This window comes from Pelecanus crispus, chromosome 4 (assembly GCF_030463565.1).
Source record: "Pelecanus crispus isolate bPelCri1 chromosome 4, bPelCri1.pri, whole genome shotgun sequence".
NCBI lineage: Eukaryota > Metazoa > Chordata > Aves > Pelecaniformes > Pelecanidae > Pelecanus > Pelecanus crispus.
The window spans coordinates 7,773,145-7,786,937 of record NC_134646.1 but is presented as its reverse complement, the minus strand read 5'-3'; the positions used below and the strand labels follow the sequence as shown (position 1 = coordinate 7,786,937).

The following is a 13,793-nucleotide window of genomic DNA, read 5'->3' as shown; positions in this document are numbered from 1 at the left end:
CAAACCCAACGATAAAAAGAGGAGCTTCCTACATTTCAAATCACTTCAGGCGTGTAGGTATGTACCAAGAGAGTTGGTACCACGTGGATAAATGCGGTACCCTGTGGAGGAGAGGATAAATGTTTGCAGGGATGGGTTTTTTCCCAAGGCACAAACAGCAGGCATGGGCCAGCATTCTCTCCTAACATCCTAAAATTCAATGTGCAAAATTCCTTCTGATGGCAACAGGAGTGCACGTATGGAGCAGTCAGCTCCCACCTGCCTCTCTCTTCATTTCTCAGTTCAGATTCACGTCTTGGTGCACGTTCCCAAGGGATCTGAGCACTTTCCAAGGAATGGTGATCTAGTTTTGCTACTCATCTGGAGCACCACGTAACGTTATTTATAGGATACAAAATTACAAAGAGAATTTGTTATTGGCAGTAAAAACTATGGACTCTCTTTCCTGCCTTCAGGAACACACGCTGGGGGAAAGTGCCAGGGGATAATGGTATAGCATTTAATTTTTGGAAACATCAAAAATGTAATGGTTACGATAAACGGTTCGCATCCTGAGCTTCAAGTTGGAGTATATAGAGTTTAGAAAAGAGGGATTAAGTAGTTTCAAATGCAGTCTTGATCCCCAAGGCAACTTTTCCAGTGTATAAGTTTCTTAATTATCCTCTGTCTGTCATATTATTAAAGAGTCAAACAACGAAAAAAATGAACAAACCTGCACATATATCAGATGAACAAAGTAAATGATCTGCTTTTCCTCATCCTCTAATCCTTTTCAGTGATAATGAAATTAAATGCTAATTAGAGCAACAAGAGGTTAGAATAAAAGTAAGAGAAAAGTTGTAATTTAAAAATAGTAGATTTCTGTTTAAAAGCTACAAATTGTGTACAGAGTGAAACTAAGTAAAAAGAGAAAAACCATAGTCAAGGCTAAGAGATTACTTTTTAAATTTCACATTGATAATATGAACAAATATGGTAGCAATATCTCTGAGACAGATATATAGAAATTTCTCATAAAACCTTATAAATTTCTAAATAATTATAACTCCCCCACAAATACATATATAATGACTGCAAGAAAGAAAAAGTCTTCAGAACTACCAATAAACAAACCCCCAAAATAACCTTCCATGCGATAAAGCCTGAAATGATATTTCTTGTTTACCCCAACAAGTAAAAGCAGCAGTTGGCTAAAATTTTAACCTGTAAATTCGTCTACTTCCCTCCAAAACACAGGGAAAACAGAGAATTACCTACTGAAATTCAGGCCTCTGTCACCTTTTTTTATAATTTTTGTTAAAGTTTGTGTTGGTTTTGCTTCACCTTTCCCTCTATTTTTCATGTCTGGAAAAGAAAAGCTCAGTCTTTCTATTGTGGGGAAAAATGCTGAAAATGAGTTTGCTTAACTACATTTCATAGTGGGTGCAAGAGCAGAGAGCCCATAAGGACCTGTCATCATTTCAACAGACGATATAACAAAGAAATAAGTTGAAAAGATTTTATCTGTCCCTGAACTATTTTGTGGTTGCTTGTAACAGTATTTGCAAGGAGATTTTCTTGTTCATTAATTAGGATGCATTAGGATTTGAAGTGGCCAGCTTTAAGTTACCAATCAACATTCCTATTTCTTTTGATGGAAACAAACAAACAACAAGAAAAATCTTTGCTGACGCTTGGCAGTGGTTTCGGGTTAGCCAAGAATTAGATGCCGTTCACTTTTCTGAAATGCACGGGCAGCTAAGGGATGTGCAATTTTTAAGGTGCCTGCTTCCCAGTATGTGTAAAAAGGAGTTGTTTAAGACCAAAGATAAATGTTTCGCTGTAATCACTCAGGATACCTTAGCTTTATCTTGGAAAGTTCTATGTTCGGCAAGCCTGTTTGGCAGCTTTTCTGGCGATCATAAATCAAAAGATTCAGAATAATTTTCAGCATTTTTGTAGTGAGGCCACTCCCCAAGGCCTGTGCCTCGCTGGGATGGCCCCTGGGATTAAACTGTGGTTGAGGCAGGAACAAATGAAGACAGTAATGACACTTGTTGCTACTCTCTCTAGGGCCAAGAATCCACCAAAAATTCAGAATTTGGTAATTACTTTTTGATACACAGATATACAGTCAGATCAACTGACTTAAACTAGCAATCTCACTACCTCTAAAATGCAGATTATACCAATGAAATTGTAAAATACAAAGTTTTGGACAGTATCGATTACACTCAAAACTTCCACACAGGTATTTATTATGACGATTCTGCGCTTCAGTTAACTTCGGACGCTCCACTCCCAATACAAAATTCTTTAGCTTTTGACAGCTTTACAAAGGAAATTTGCTATTCACACCGTGAATGGGGTTACGTATTAATTTGCCTTTCAAAGCGCGTGCAGTCCACTTTGCTGCTGATAATCTGCATAAAACCGGATTAACGAATCGGGAATCCTTGGGGTCACGACAGTCAGTGCGTACCGAAAGTGCCGTCCCATGATAGATTTGGCATGGATGTCTTCCTGAAGAGCTAGAAGGGCTGCTTCTCTACAGACTGCTGTTATCTGCAAAGAAACAATAAAAAAAACAACCCAGGTAGCATTATTATTATTATAAAACATATGACTCGAAAGGAAGAAAGCGAACACAAGAACATCGACATACTCCAAATGCCAGATACTCACAAGGACAGAGTTTCTCCAGCTTTTTTTTTTTTTTATATAAATGAGGTTGTGGGTGATTAGGACATCCAAGAAACAGGATATAGCTCGAAATTCAAACCACAGTAACATTACATTTCATATTACAGTATGTTGCAAATTAAGTTGATAATCATATTACCTTGTGTTAAACTCCCCGCAACACCTGATAAATTAAAACCCCAACAACCAGCGATACATTTTTCTGTCCCCAAAGCGCAAGAGCAGATATTCCCAGGCTCTGCAGGCACTTTTTTTTCTCAGCTTTACGCTGGGAAAGAAGTAAAAACAATTAATTCAGAAAGGAAGGCTAGAAGGAGAGGGGTGCGTGGAAGGGGAGGAGGGTTAAGGTCTCATACCCTGCAATGTGTTTTTAAGCTCTCTGGACTTCAGACAGCGGAAACAGACTGATGCCAGTGTCACTCTAAAGACACATTACTGTGGTGAAAAGAGCTTGTGGAATGAAAAGAGATATTGTGATTTCCAGTGCAACAGGGAAAACAGTGATTGATATTGACTGCTCCCTTATATCTGTAAATGAAAGAGCCAGCTGAAACACATTTGTCCAGCTATTCAGCATATTTTCTCTGTTTGTTCACTTACTGAAAAGAGTTCCCCCGCTTATGCTGCGCTAATGGTTGCCAAAGCCGTTTAGTAGCTTTTTAGAGGATTTAGCAGCATGTTTAGGAAGCTTTCACAAGAAAACATGCATGGATTTAGATGGCTTTGTCAAGTTACAACAATATTACTATTAGTTCTGTGCTGTTCTAATGAGCAGTGAAGTTAAACACTGCTGTTATGCATTTTAATGCTTTTCAGGACTTCAGAGACAGTTAAACGTGGAAGCGTAGCTGAGATTTAGTGCACCAGCTTCTTGCGGAGATAAGTAGTGTACCATCTAGAAAGTAACGCAGGGATCTTGGTCTTTCCATTCAGGTTTTTCTCCAAGTAGACAGTGTGACTGTTTCCCTCTCTCTAACACAAATACAAAGCTACTTAAAGAAAAGGAAAAACCCCAAACCAGATCAAACTCGCCCCCCATCCCTGCCTAACACCAAATCCAGAAATCTTTCAAAAGGGAGAAGGCTGTTGATGGAGAAACAGATCCCAAGCATCCTGGACTCCAAACCTGTGTTGGCTTTGAAGGAGGGGTCCATTTCCCCTTGACAAATACTGCACTAAGACCAAGTTTTCCACAAAACGAAGAGGAAGAGACCTTCTGGGGGTTTTCATAGGCATTATTAAAAAAAGACAGAATGCAGTACAGCAGGTTTTGACCATCCCGTTCTGCTCACAGAGACCATCGCCAATCTACAGCATCAAAATTACGAAGCAGGGTATCACTGCAGCACAAGACGTTCACATGTTAGGGGCCGATACGTTTTACTGAAGGACAAGCTGAAGGCAAGACTGTCAAGTTGGCAGACCCAAAAAAGGAGGAACACCACCGCCAGTCTTATTTCCTCCTGTTTCATTTGTCCACTGATACACTTAGGAGGAATTTGCCCATAAGCTGATACTTCTAATGATGCTTTCACGTTTTCTCTATGCTCTGCCAAGAGTATCGGTAACAGTGACGATAATTAATGTCCAAAGGATTTTTTTGTTTTAATTTTATTCTTAAAGACTGAACCATAAGTTCTGTGATAACCAGACAGATTAATAGACATGAGGAAGCAACAGAAAACTGATATTTTTTGTTGGTTTCCCAGGAGCATTTGAGCTGCTTTTAAGGGAAGAGGAAAGAATTTTAAGGCATGAATTATCATTCTCTCTTTTCCTGGCTGCACTCAGAATTTTTGCGGACTAAATCTTTTATATATTATTGAGTAATAAGTAGCAGGCATTACGGCACAGCGTTTAAAATTTGGGCCCTCGTGTCTGGTCGCAGAAGTCACATGGCGTTGTTTCCATTCCTTGGCTAACCCAGAGTATCAGGTTTCTGAGGTAAGAGATTCGACAAGGCAAGTTTGATTATTTTTCTTCGTTCAAGTATGCAAACTTAAAAAAAAAAAAGTCCTCACAAGCATTCTCACTAGCTAGTAAAGCTAAATCACTCGTGCAAAGCAAACACAAGTAGTAATATAGCCACAATGAAATGAGAGTGAATTAACCTGGTGAAATCTGCTGCGTTATTGGCCTACGGTCTGTTGGTTTTTCATAGATATTTCTTGTCACAGTCGCGTTAGGACATTTCTTACTACACCAAGCAACTGAAGGGTTTTTAAATGTCATTTCTGCCTAGATTAAAAACCAACATAGATTGGGTCAAGTGAGGCAAAGAGGGAAGGTAGCAAAGGGGCTAACTGACAACAAAGAAAGAAAACCAGCGGCTTTGCAGCAAGGTACGGATCCTTCCCAGGCTTAGCGGCACTCCAAAACCAGAGGCTGCATCTAGATCATCAGTTTTAAAACCTTGCAACAGACCTATCCTCCATGAATTTGTCCAATTACTTTCTTAAACCACTTTTGGCCTCCAGAACATCATCCTGCGATGAGTGCCACGGCCTAATCATGCATTGTATAAAAAAGCACTTTTGTTTGTCTTAAACCTGGTAATTTCAACAAATGCCTCCTAGTTCCTGTGTTATGAGGACGGTGACTCATCTGTTGTTCCCCGTTCACCTTCCCATATCATTGATGGTTTTACGGAGTTTTATCTCATCCCCCCCAGTCAAGTCTTTGCAAGCTGAAGAGCCCTGAGTGATTCAGTCCCGGCTCCTGCAGAAGTCATCCATCCTTCCGCCCGTCTGCCACGCCGTCTGCGCTGGTTCGGCTCTATCCTCTTGCCGTGGAGCGGCTGAAGCCGTACAGGGCACAGAGGGAGCCGTACCATGGCACAGCAGTGGTTCGGGGTTGCTTGCAGTTCCTTTCCTACTACTGTATTTGCCATCATATTAGTGCCAAGATCATTTTTTTCAGAAAACTATCCACACTGCCTCCAGTATCTTTTCCTGAGTGACAATATCTAATTTAGGTTGTATACTTGTGAATTTGAAGCCTGGGTAATTTTCTCTCCATTGCATTTATCAGCATGAATAGCCTCTGCCTTTCTCTATAAATGAATGCTGTGAACCAACATCACCTATCTGCCAGTTTTAAGACAATTTATTATTTTCAAATACAAATCCAAGGGATCACCATTTTTACCTTTTCAGTATTAAAAAAAAAAAAAAAAGGCAAAAAAGTGCAGTCTTTTGGATCTCTGTGTGTTGTGAGGAATAGGAATAATGTCCTAGTCCTGTTCCACAGGCAAAATTGCAGCTCGATGTATTGAAGGACAAAACAGATATTCTTGACTGCATCTGAATATAGAGTGGCTTCCAGCATTGACTGTTAAAGCAGTAATTAAGACATTAAGTGATTGTCAGAAACAACAGTGATTCAACAGCAACAGAGCAGGCAGCAGGTAATTAAGCAATAACTACCGAGGTGTGGGGTGTTACTACAGAGATGAACAGCCAGCCAGGTGTGGTTGAATACTACTGAATCTATGAGTACCAGAATATACCCCAGTCTGAATATTAATAATGTTATAAATGAAAGTTTAACAAACACGATTCGCATTTTCAATGGAATGAGAGCAGATTACTGACCTATGCATTAGTCTGCTGCCTGCGGTCCTCTCTTAGCATGGAAATAATTTTGAATTCATGTATTAAAACCAGAGTATGATTTTTTTTTTTTTTAAGGACTGATTTATCATCTGAATGAGTGCTTTAAGATCAGAAAATAAACAGCTAATTTAGAATCCTACTTCAAAGTCAAAAAGGCAACTGTATCAAGTTATCCTGCGAGGAAAGGAGAACTTAAATTTGCTATCTGAACCACACACAGACACGCGCTGATCAGTCATAAGCAAAGCCACACGCAAGCTCACAGCTATGGTGCAAACAATGATGAGTCGCAAAAAGAAATGGATTTACACCTAGTCGTTCCGTCCCTCCCTGCTTCACTCTCAGCAACAATAAAATGCCCAGTGCCAGTTACTTTTCCCTGAATAAACAACATTCAGCATAACCCATCTTTCTCCCGAAACCGATGGTTACACTGGCTGATTCAGCTTGGCCGATTCTCCCCCATTCTGGCATTAAGCACCAACTCCTCCCACCGGACTGAAAGTCCTTTTCAGCTTCTTTGTATTTAAAGTGCTCTAAATAGCTTTAAAGAATCTCTAAAAAAAAAAAAAAAAAAAAAAAGAAAAAAAGGAGCAAAAAAGAAATGAGCTTCAGCTTCTGTGTTAAAGCCTTAGGTATTTTCAAGAAAGTGGTTTTGTTAGTGCAGAGTCTGTTGGGAACACCTGTGAATGTCGGGTTTAATTGGGCTGCAGCTGGTGTCGATTGTGTGCAGGGTAACTGGCAGCCACTGGCTGGCTGTACATTGTGTTTCATTTTCCTTTTTCCTTCCTTTTTAACTTGCTCCTCCACCCCGCCAGTTAAAGTTGTAAGGGATTGTGTGTAAGAGGGATTAGGAGCCTGGAAACAGAATGGTACCCTGCGGTTCGTGAATAGCGCAAATTGTGGCGCTTCCTGGATGAAAACTACCTGCGGGACCGCGCGCCCGCGCGCTGCACGCCTGCTAGGCAGCGTCAAAGGAAGACTCTGTATAGGTTTGGGGAGTTTGCTTTCCCGCTCTGTTAAGGAGAGATAAAAGGTTCATACACGGCATTTTAAAAAGGCATGAATAACTCCTGGGTCAGGACATCTGTTTCCCACTCAAGCAAATTCCTACCCGTGGCAGGCACCTCCTCTTACCCCTGCGTCAGAAGCTGCTCTACGGAGAGCAATAGCCTTATCCCCACAAAACCGGGGAAGTCGGAAAGCTCTCAGGACCCAGGGCCCTCGCCTGACTGAGGAAAGAGGTGGGCATGGATGCCTTTCCCAAGCGAGAAGAGAAAACAAATCGGGCGAAGATGCACCGTAGGCAGAGAGGCTACGAGGGAGTAGCAGGGAAAGGCTGCCGACTGCATTCTAGAATAGGCATAAATACCTCAACTCAACCCAACTCCAGCAGCGCACGACTTTCCGCAAGGGATCTGTACAAGGCTCAGTGCAGCGCTGGGCAGAGATGGTAAATACCGCAGAGGGGTAAATACCTCTCGGTCTTGGCCACCCTCAGCAGGTTGCTCCTGCCCAAAGTGCGGGACGCCGCGGCCCCTCTTTCCCCCTTCTCCTTTGTGCAGGCACCCCCCGCTGCCGGCTGCAGCCTCCCGCCCATCTCTTGTGCTGGCTCCGGCGCTAAGCTGGCCCTTTCATTAACTGATTCAATGCACCAGACCATCAAGAAGACTAATCCAGAGGGAAAAAAAAAAAACCCAAAAAGCCTTAGGTTGCCACTGGGGTATTGAGATGGGCTCACAGAGGGATTCGACAAGCACCAGTCGGCATGGGAGGGGTGGAGGGCACGGCAAGCGCCTCCTCCTCCAGTGGCGGAGAGCTGCTGCATCGCCTCACGGAAATTTTGTGCTCGCTTACCCTGTTTTAGCATCCCCGCACCGCTTCCGATGCGCACGGCGGTCTGTCCGATCTAGCTCAGGTAGCGCAGCGCGATGCTGGCTGCGCTAGGGAGACGTGCCCTAGATTAACGCTTTTGTACAACATGCCACTTTAAAGAAAAAAATACTATTTTAAGATGTCACAAATACCATTTTTTCTTTAAAATGGGCTAAACTGAGAGGCTCTTAACTGGTGAGAGGTGGAGTTTTTGATGTATTTCAGAAAGGCTTAAATTTAGTACTTCTCTCGTGTTTCAACTTTCCTGTTTCATGTATAAAACAAGAAAATACAAGATAACACGCCTTTTTTCTCTTCTCTGAGAAAAGAAATTCTTACACACCACTACAAATCTTGTTCTGTTTTAGGAGAAAAGGTTTCCAATACTATGAAATAATTGATCACCCTGAGATAAATTCTGATCTAATCTTTGAAAGACAAAGAATCGCCCCTGTACCTGTATCTCTTCATTCCGTTCAATTCCATGATCTGGAGATTTAAATGGGATGGATTAGACGTTTGGGCATTTTGAAAATGGCAAATAATCTAGTCTAACCAGAAAATGATAAAGTATATTAGCATAGTGCTTTTCATACAGCATCCATTCATTCCTCAGATTTATGTACTGTACCTACCACCGGAGCTTTGGAGTGAAATTATTTAATACATGATTGTTGCTCTATAAAACTTTCCTAACTAAGGTGTGCAAGGCACTCACAGGCCACACAAGTGCCTCAGTGAGACAGAGGCTCTTTGATCTCTATGTTTTAAAATGTAACCAGTTTTCCTCGAGTTAAAGTACATACATCTGTACGGATCTGTATTCACAAGCACTGCCTTGGAGCAGATCAGCTCCTATTCATGTTGGAGCCTTCCTCTGCAATGATACCCTAGAACTAAATATTCTTTTTTATAAAAAGATAGACTTCTTTCCTCCTTGTTTATTAAAGAGACATTCAAGATGAGCGGACGTTGGATAGTCTACTTTAAAACAGGCCTGCAGTGATGAAGCAGCACCTTTGCAGTTCTTAAATAAAGAGGACAGGTATTACGTGTATCTCGTGTCTCTGATCCAACAGGCTGAGCAAACAAGCTCTGCTATTCCTGATTTCTTTTATGAGAAGTTGTTAAGGAAACGTAATTGAACAAAACCTGCTCCTTTAGTGATGTCTGGAAGTGACCTTAGTTCAGAACAGACGGGCCCAAATCTTCACTGTTTAATGCACATTTTGCTTATTTGTGTAATTTTGCAGATTGATGTGCACACGACCATGTGTGGGGGTGTCCACAGCTCACCTGAGGTGCTGCACAGGGACATGAAGTGGTCGTGCCACCTGAATACATCTGGCCTGAGCAGGACGACGGTTCCCACTCAGCTCTTTCCATGGTGGCCACAGCTGCCTTGGGGGGCCGCAGCAGAGACCAAGTCCTCCTCCTGCCCCCTCCTCCTGGTCTCAGCCAGGAGGGCCAGGCTTCGGATTCACCTCGTCTACCTGCTGCGGTCACCCGGTGCCACAGAGCCCGGCGTGCCGGCCAGGGGCTGAGCCAGGCAACCGGCCGGTCGCTCTTGTAGGGCAACGGCATCGTGGCAACAATTAACGAGACAGCAGTGGCCACAAAATGCTGCGTTTAATTGCTCTTACAGCACTAAAACCTGAGCACGGCTTGTGCCTGGGCAGCAGACAGTATCACATGTATCAGTAGCTCTTATTATTCTATAAAGCTTAAACACGCCCAGAGAAGAGAAGGGAAAGATGAGGTATGTAGCCAAAATTAAGCATATGCATCATAACTATAGCACATGATGACAGCTAAAGAGAATAAACCGGAGCCTTCAGTGGTACATGCTAAGTGTCATCACACATACCTCTGCTCATCCCGACATGTTCTAACAGAGCGAAGCTTTGACTCCATCTGCAAGCTTTCTTTTTTCTTCTTTCCACTCTCTTAAAAAATATTACTAGATGTGGTATCCTTCCAAGCAATATATAAAGCATGTAAATTCCAATTTAACTTTTGTAACTACAAGCCCAAAATGCAGCTATTTTCCAAAACGCGCTTTGTCGATATGGCTCCCATCACTTTGGCAGAGACATGGCATAGCTACAACTTTCACAAAGGAATTCCGTAACAAAACGAGTTTTTACATGCTGGGACTAAATATTTTTAAACAGCACTCTCTGCCAACTTCAAGTTTCAGCTATATTTGTGCAACTAAAAAAAATAAAAAGGAAAATCACACATGTTTCTATACAGGATTAAGCTGCATTTCTGGTTAACCTCAGAATTATTTCATTTTTATATAAACATTTAATGAGAAAGTTTAACTTCTTCCCTTCAATGAGGAAAAGGAAGCCAAGCCACTAGAAAAACAGAGTCTGTCTATATGTGTGTCTGTGTGTGTGTGCACGCACTCATTTTAATTAAAAGTAATTAACAGAATACTGTGTTCTCACTCACAGTACGCTGTTACTACAGAGGACCTGCACACAGAGCCAATGCTGTTTTGCTGAATGCCGCTAGCAAGACAGATTGAATTATGCAACTAAAAATTTAAAACTAGAAGACTTGGAGGACATCATTAGCTGTAGCTGTCATGAGTTTCTCTCTAGAAAAGCAAAACAAAGGAAAAAACTACAAAACAGATTTGGCAGCTTCTACCTTATGAAACCTATCATAGCGTAGGTGTTAAGTAGTTGTTGCGTTTGCTTCCTTTCTTTTCAGATTTTGAGGCAGACAGATATGAGGTTGGGGGATACATTCAGCATATTCCGTATCTTTTGCACTGAAAAATAATTCATGCCTTTGCTTCTCAAACCAGTAATTCCTTTCTCAAGTTTAACCTGGGAGAGTAGCAGAGGCCTTAGACTCCTATCAAAACAAAGCAAATAAAAGCAATTCTGCAAAAGGAATTGGGAGAAGTGCCCTCCCTTCCCGAAAAATATTTATTTTTTTCATCAATAGAGCACAGCCGGTCTTGAACTGTCTTTCAACTCCTTTCAGCTCCAGCAGCATGTCTATTACATTGTATCACCATTTAAAGATTGCTAGAGCCCTAGACTTTTGAATCCACCCAGCAAAAAGGAAAGAAAAAAATTTCTTTTTTCATGGGTTTATTTAAACTCTCCCTTTCATCCTGTCTTTGGAGCTATGGCAAATATTGTCTCCGATTTGGATCTTGCATAGCAGGTTAATAGCAACTGTATTTGTAGTTACCTACATATGAGATATCATAACACAGTATCGTAAAAGCAAACTCACTCAGTTACAAATAATGGCCAGAAAGTCTAGCAAATCTTCTGGAGTCTTAGTGTTTCTATCAATTTGGATAGAAACCCTATCATAATAAGAGAGATGTATACTTTCTGGGTCTCTGTATGGCTATTTACACATGCATATACATCCTGAGTAGAGGCACGGAGTCGAAAAAAGACATTTGTTGTGTAGGGCCTTTAGACTGCAAGATGAATAATGTCCTTAATAGAAACTCTCTTGCTTTTTCATTTATTGGGTTCTCAGTTCCTGGAAGGTGTGAGATGTCTCCTGTGGAGTATCTATTTCCTCGGCAGAATGCTTGAGGAATTTCGGACTGTTTCTAAGTTTACCTCTTGGAGCTTCCCATGGTACCCAGCTGCTCATGTTTCCCAAGAAAATCAGGGAGGAGGGCTGCTGCATGCCTGTGTTCCAGAGAGGCAGGACATGGCTGGGAGGACAGTCAGACCTAGAAAGCAGTGCTGTTAGCCACAGCTAGATGCCTCCGTGTACAGTTATGACTCCTTAAGGAGGAAGCAAAAAGGCTGGTAAAAAACTTTTTTAATGCAAGTTTTGCTTGTGCAAGAAAAGAAAAGAAGCAATTATAGCGAGGAAAAAACCAATGAGTGATATAAATATATGAAACAAAAAAAGGGGTGTGCCAACAATTGCCTTGAGTTAAGGATTTACCTAAGGGGTGTATTTTAATGAAATAGAAAGTCAATAAAATAGCAGTAAGACCGACATGACAGCGTGACCTGTGCTTCCCAACAGTCAGCCTAAACCAGTGAAGTACTGGTCACCACCCCCTTTTGATCTGGCCCCCTGACGAGCCTGTTCAAGTGCTAACCAGCAGAAACCTAATCCAGCAACACAGAAGAGAGTAGTTTTTGCTGGTTTAGCACCCTGAACTGGCTCACCCAGGATGCAGGCAGGAAGGCTGGCAAGGCAGGAAGGCTCTGAAGGCAGGGAGAGGACAAGACTGCAGCAGAAAGTGGGTTTAAAGCACACCAAAGCTTAGAGACATACTGAAGCTACATACAAGTGCTTTCATTTGTGCAACTTCTTTCACTCATCTGCCAATTCAAAGGCCAATGCAAAATCTAATTAAGGAAAGTATATGCCTGGCGTATATAAAGAGACGTTCACTGGTGCAGGTGGCCTTGTGAGTGGCCCTTTCAGGTGGGCAGCCCTCATGTTTCCCATAAGAACCTTGGCGTTCTGACTTGCCACCCCTCAATCTACTGGTTTTAAGATTTGTGTGCTTAAAAAAAACCCAGTATTTTGAGTTATTCAGTCATAAAACAATTAATACAATTCTATTGTCAATAACAGTGTATCTGCTATACAGTTCCTGTCAATAACAGCATATCTGCTAACCACTTATCGTTTCAATAAAAGCTTCGAACATCAAATCTCAGGTGTATCCCTGTTGTGTCTACTGAATATAGTCCATAGGTAAATGTGACCCACCACTTCTGGTCTAAAATTACCCAGTCCGGTGAATCACTGAGTGCGTACCGTGAGGGATTCACGGTGCTGTCCCAAAGTGCCAGCTCCCTCACTAGTGGAGCAGCTTGTCACCAGTATGGTTGGCCCCCATCACTCTGGGAACAAGCCAAAGAACAGAATGAGGCAGCATAAGGTAAAATGCTGAAACGTAAGAACCTGTAGTCAGAGCTATCACTTACCTTCAGTGAAAAGTTATGCCTGACCAGATTAACACGGCATCTGCTTTTGCACTGTCAACATGAAAACTCATTTGAGTGCCTTCCTGCAGCTGAGAAAACTGAATCCATGTCATGTCTGAAAGTCACTTCAGTATTCCGGACAACCGTGTCTGCTACTCCATGGATAACAGATCTAATTTAGCAAATTCCTACATTTCTTCCCTTTCATACTTGCAAACTCCTTCTCAGTTTGTGCCGTGTTATTGCAAAAATCTCCTTGGTCTCTTGGGTTTTCTCCCCCTCCTTCCTTGTCTAGGCAAGACAATGAAATGCAAATTTCCAGCTCTCTGAAGACTTAGAAAATGGGTTGTTTGCATTTCTCTTTGCTTAACAAAGATGTTTTATGTTCAAAATTTATCCTCAACATTTTTGCAAATATGCATAGGAGGAAGCAGAGGAGTCTCCCCTTTCCTCCAGGTTGTATGCAACTTGCTTTGTAAGGTTAACAGCATTTGAACTTCTTAGAAGTTGCAGACTAGCATGATACACAAACAACTTAAGGCCAGAAATTTATGAAATTTATGCTTAATAGTGTTCAGCCATGAGGATCCCCCTAGAGCTCTGTGACATTTGCTGTTCTTGGCCACAGTGCTCTAGATTCAACATTCCCCACTTCAAGTCCTTGCATGCAAGCAGAGTA

At 41.8% G+C, this 13,793-nt stretch overlaps 1 protein-coding gene across 1 annotated transcript in view; it reads right to left on the bottom strand.

Annotated features, from left to right (window-relative positions):
- Positions 1–2,367: 2,367 nt before the first annotated feature.
- The window catches only part of AFG2A (AAA ATPase AFG2A), a 204,519-nt gene continuing 193,093 nt past the window's right edge, over positions 2,368–13,793 (bottom strand). Inside the window, 1 exon segment of the mRNA XM_075708927.1 lies at positions 2,368–2,544. Coding sequence (XP_075565042.1) covers positions 2,368–2,544 — 177 coding nt within the window.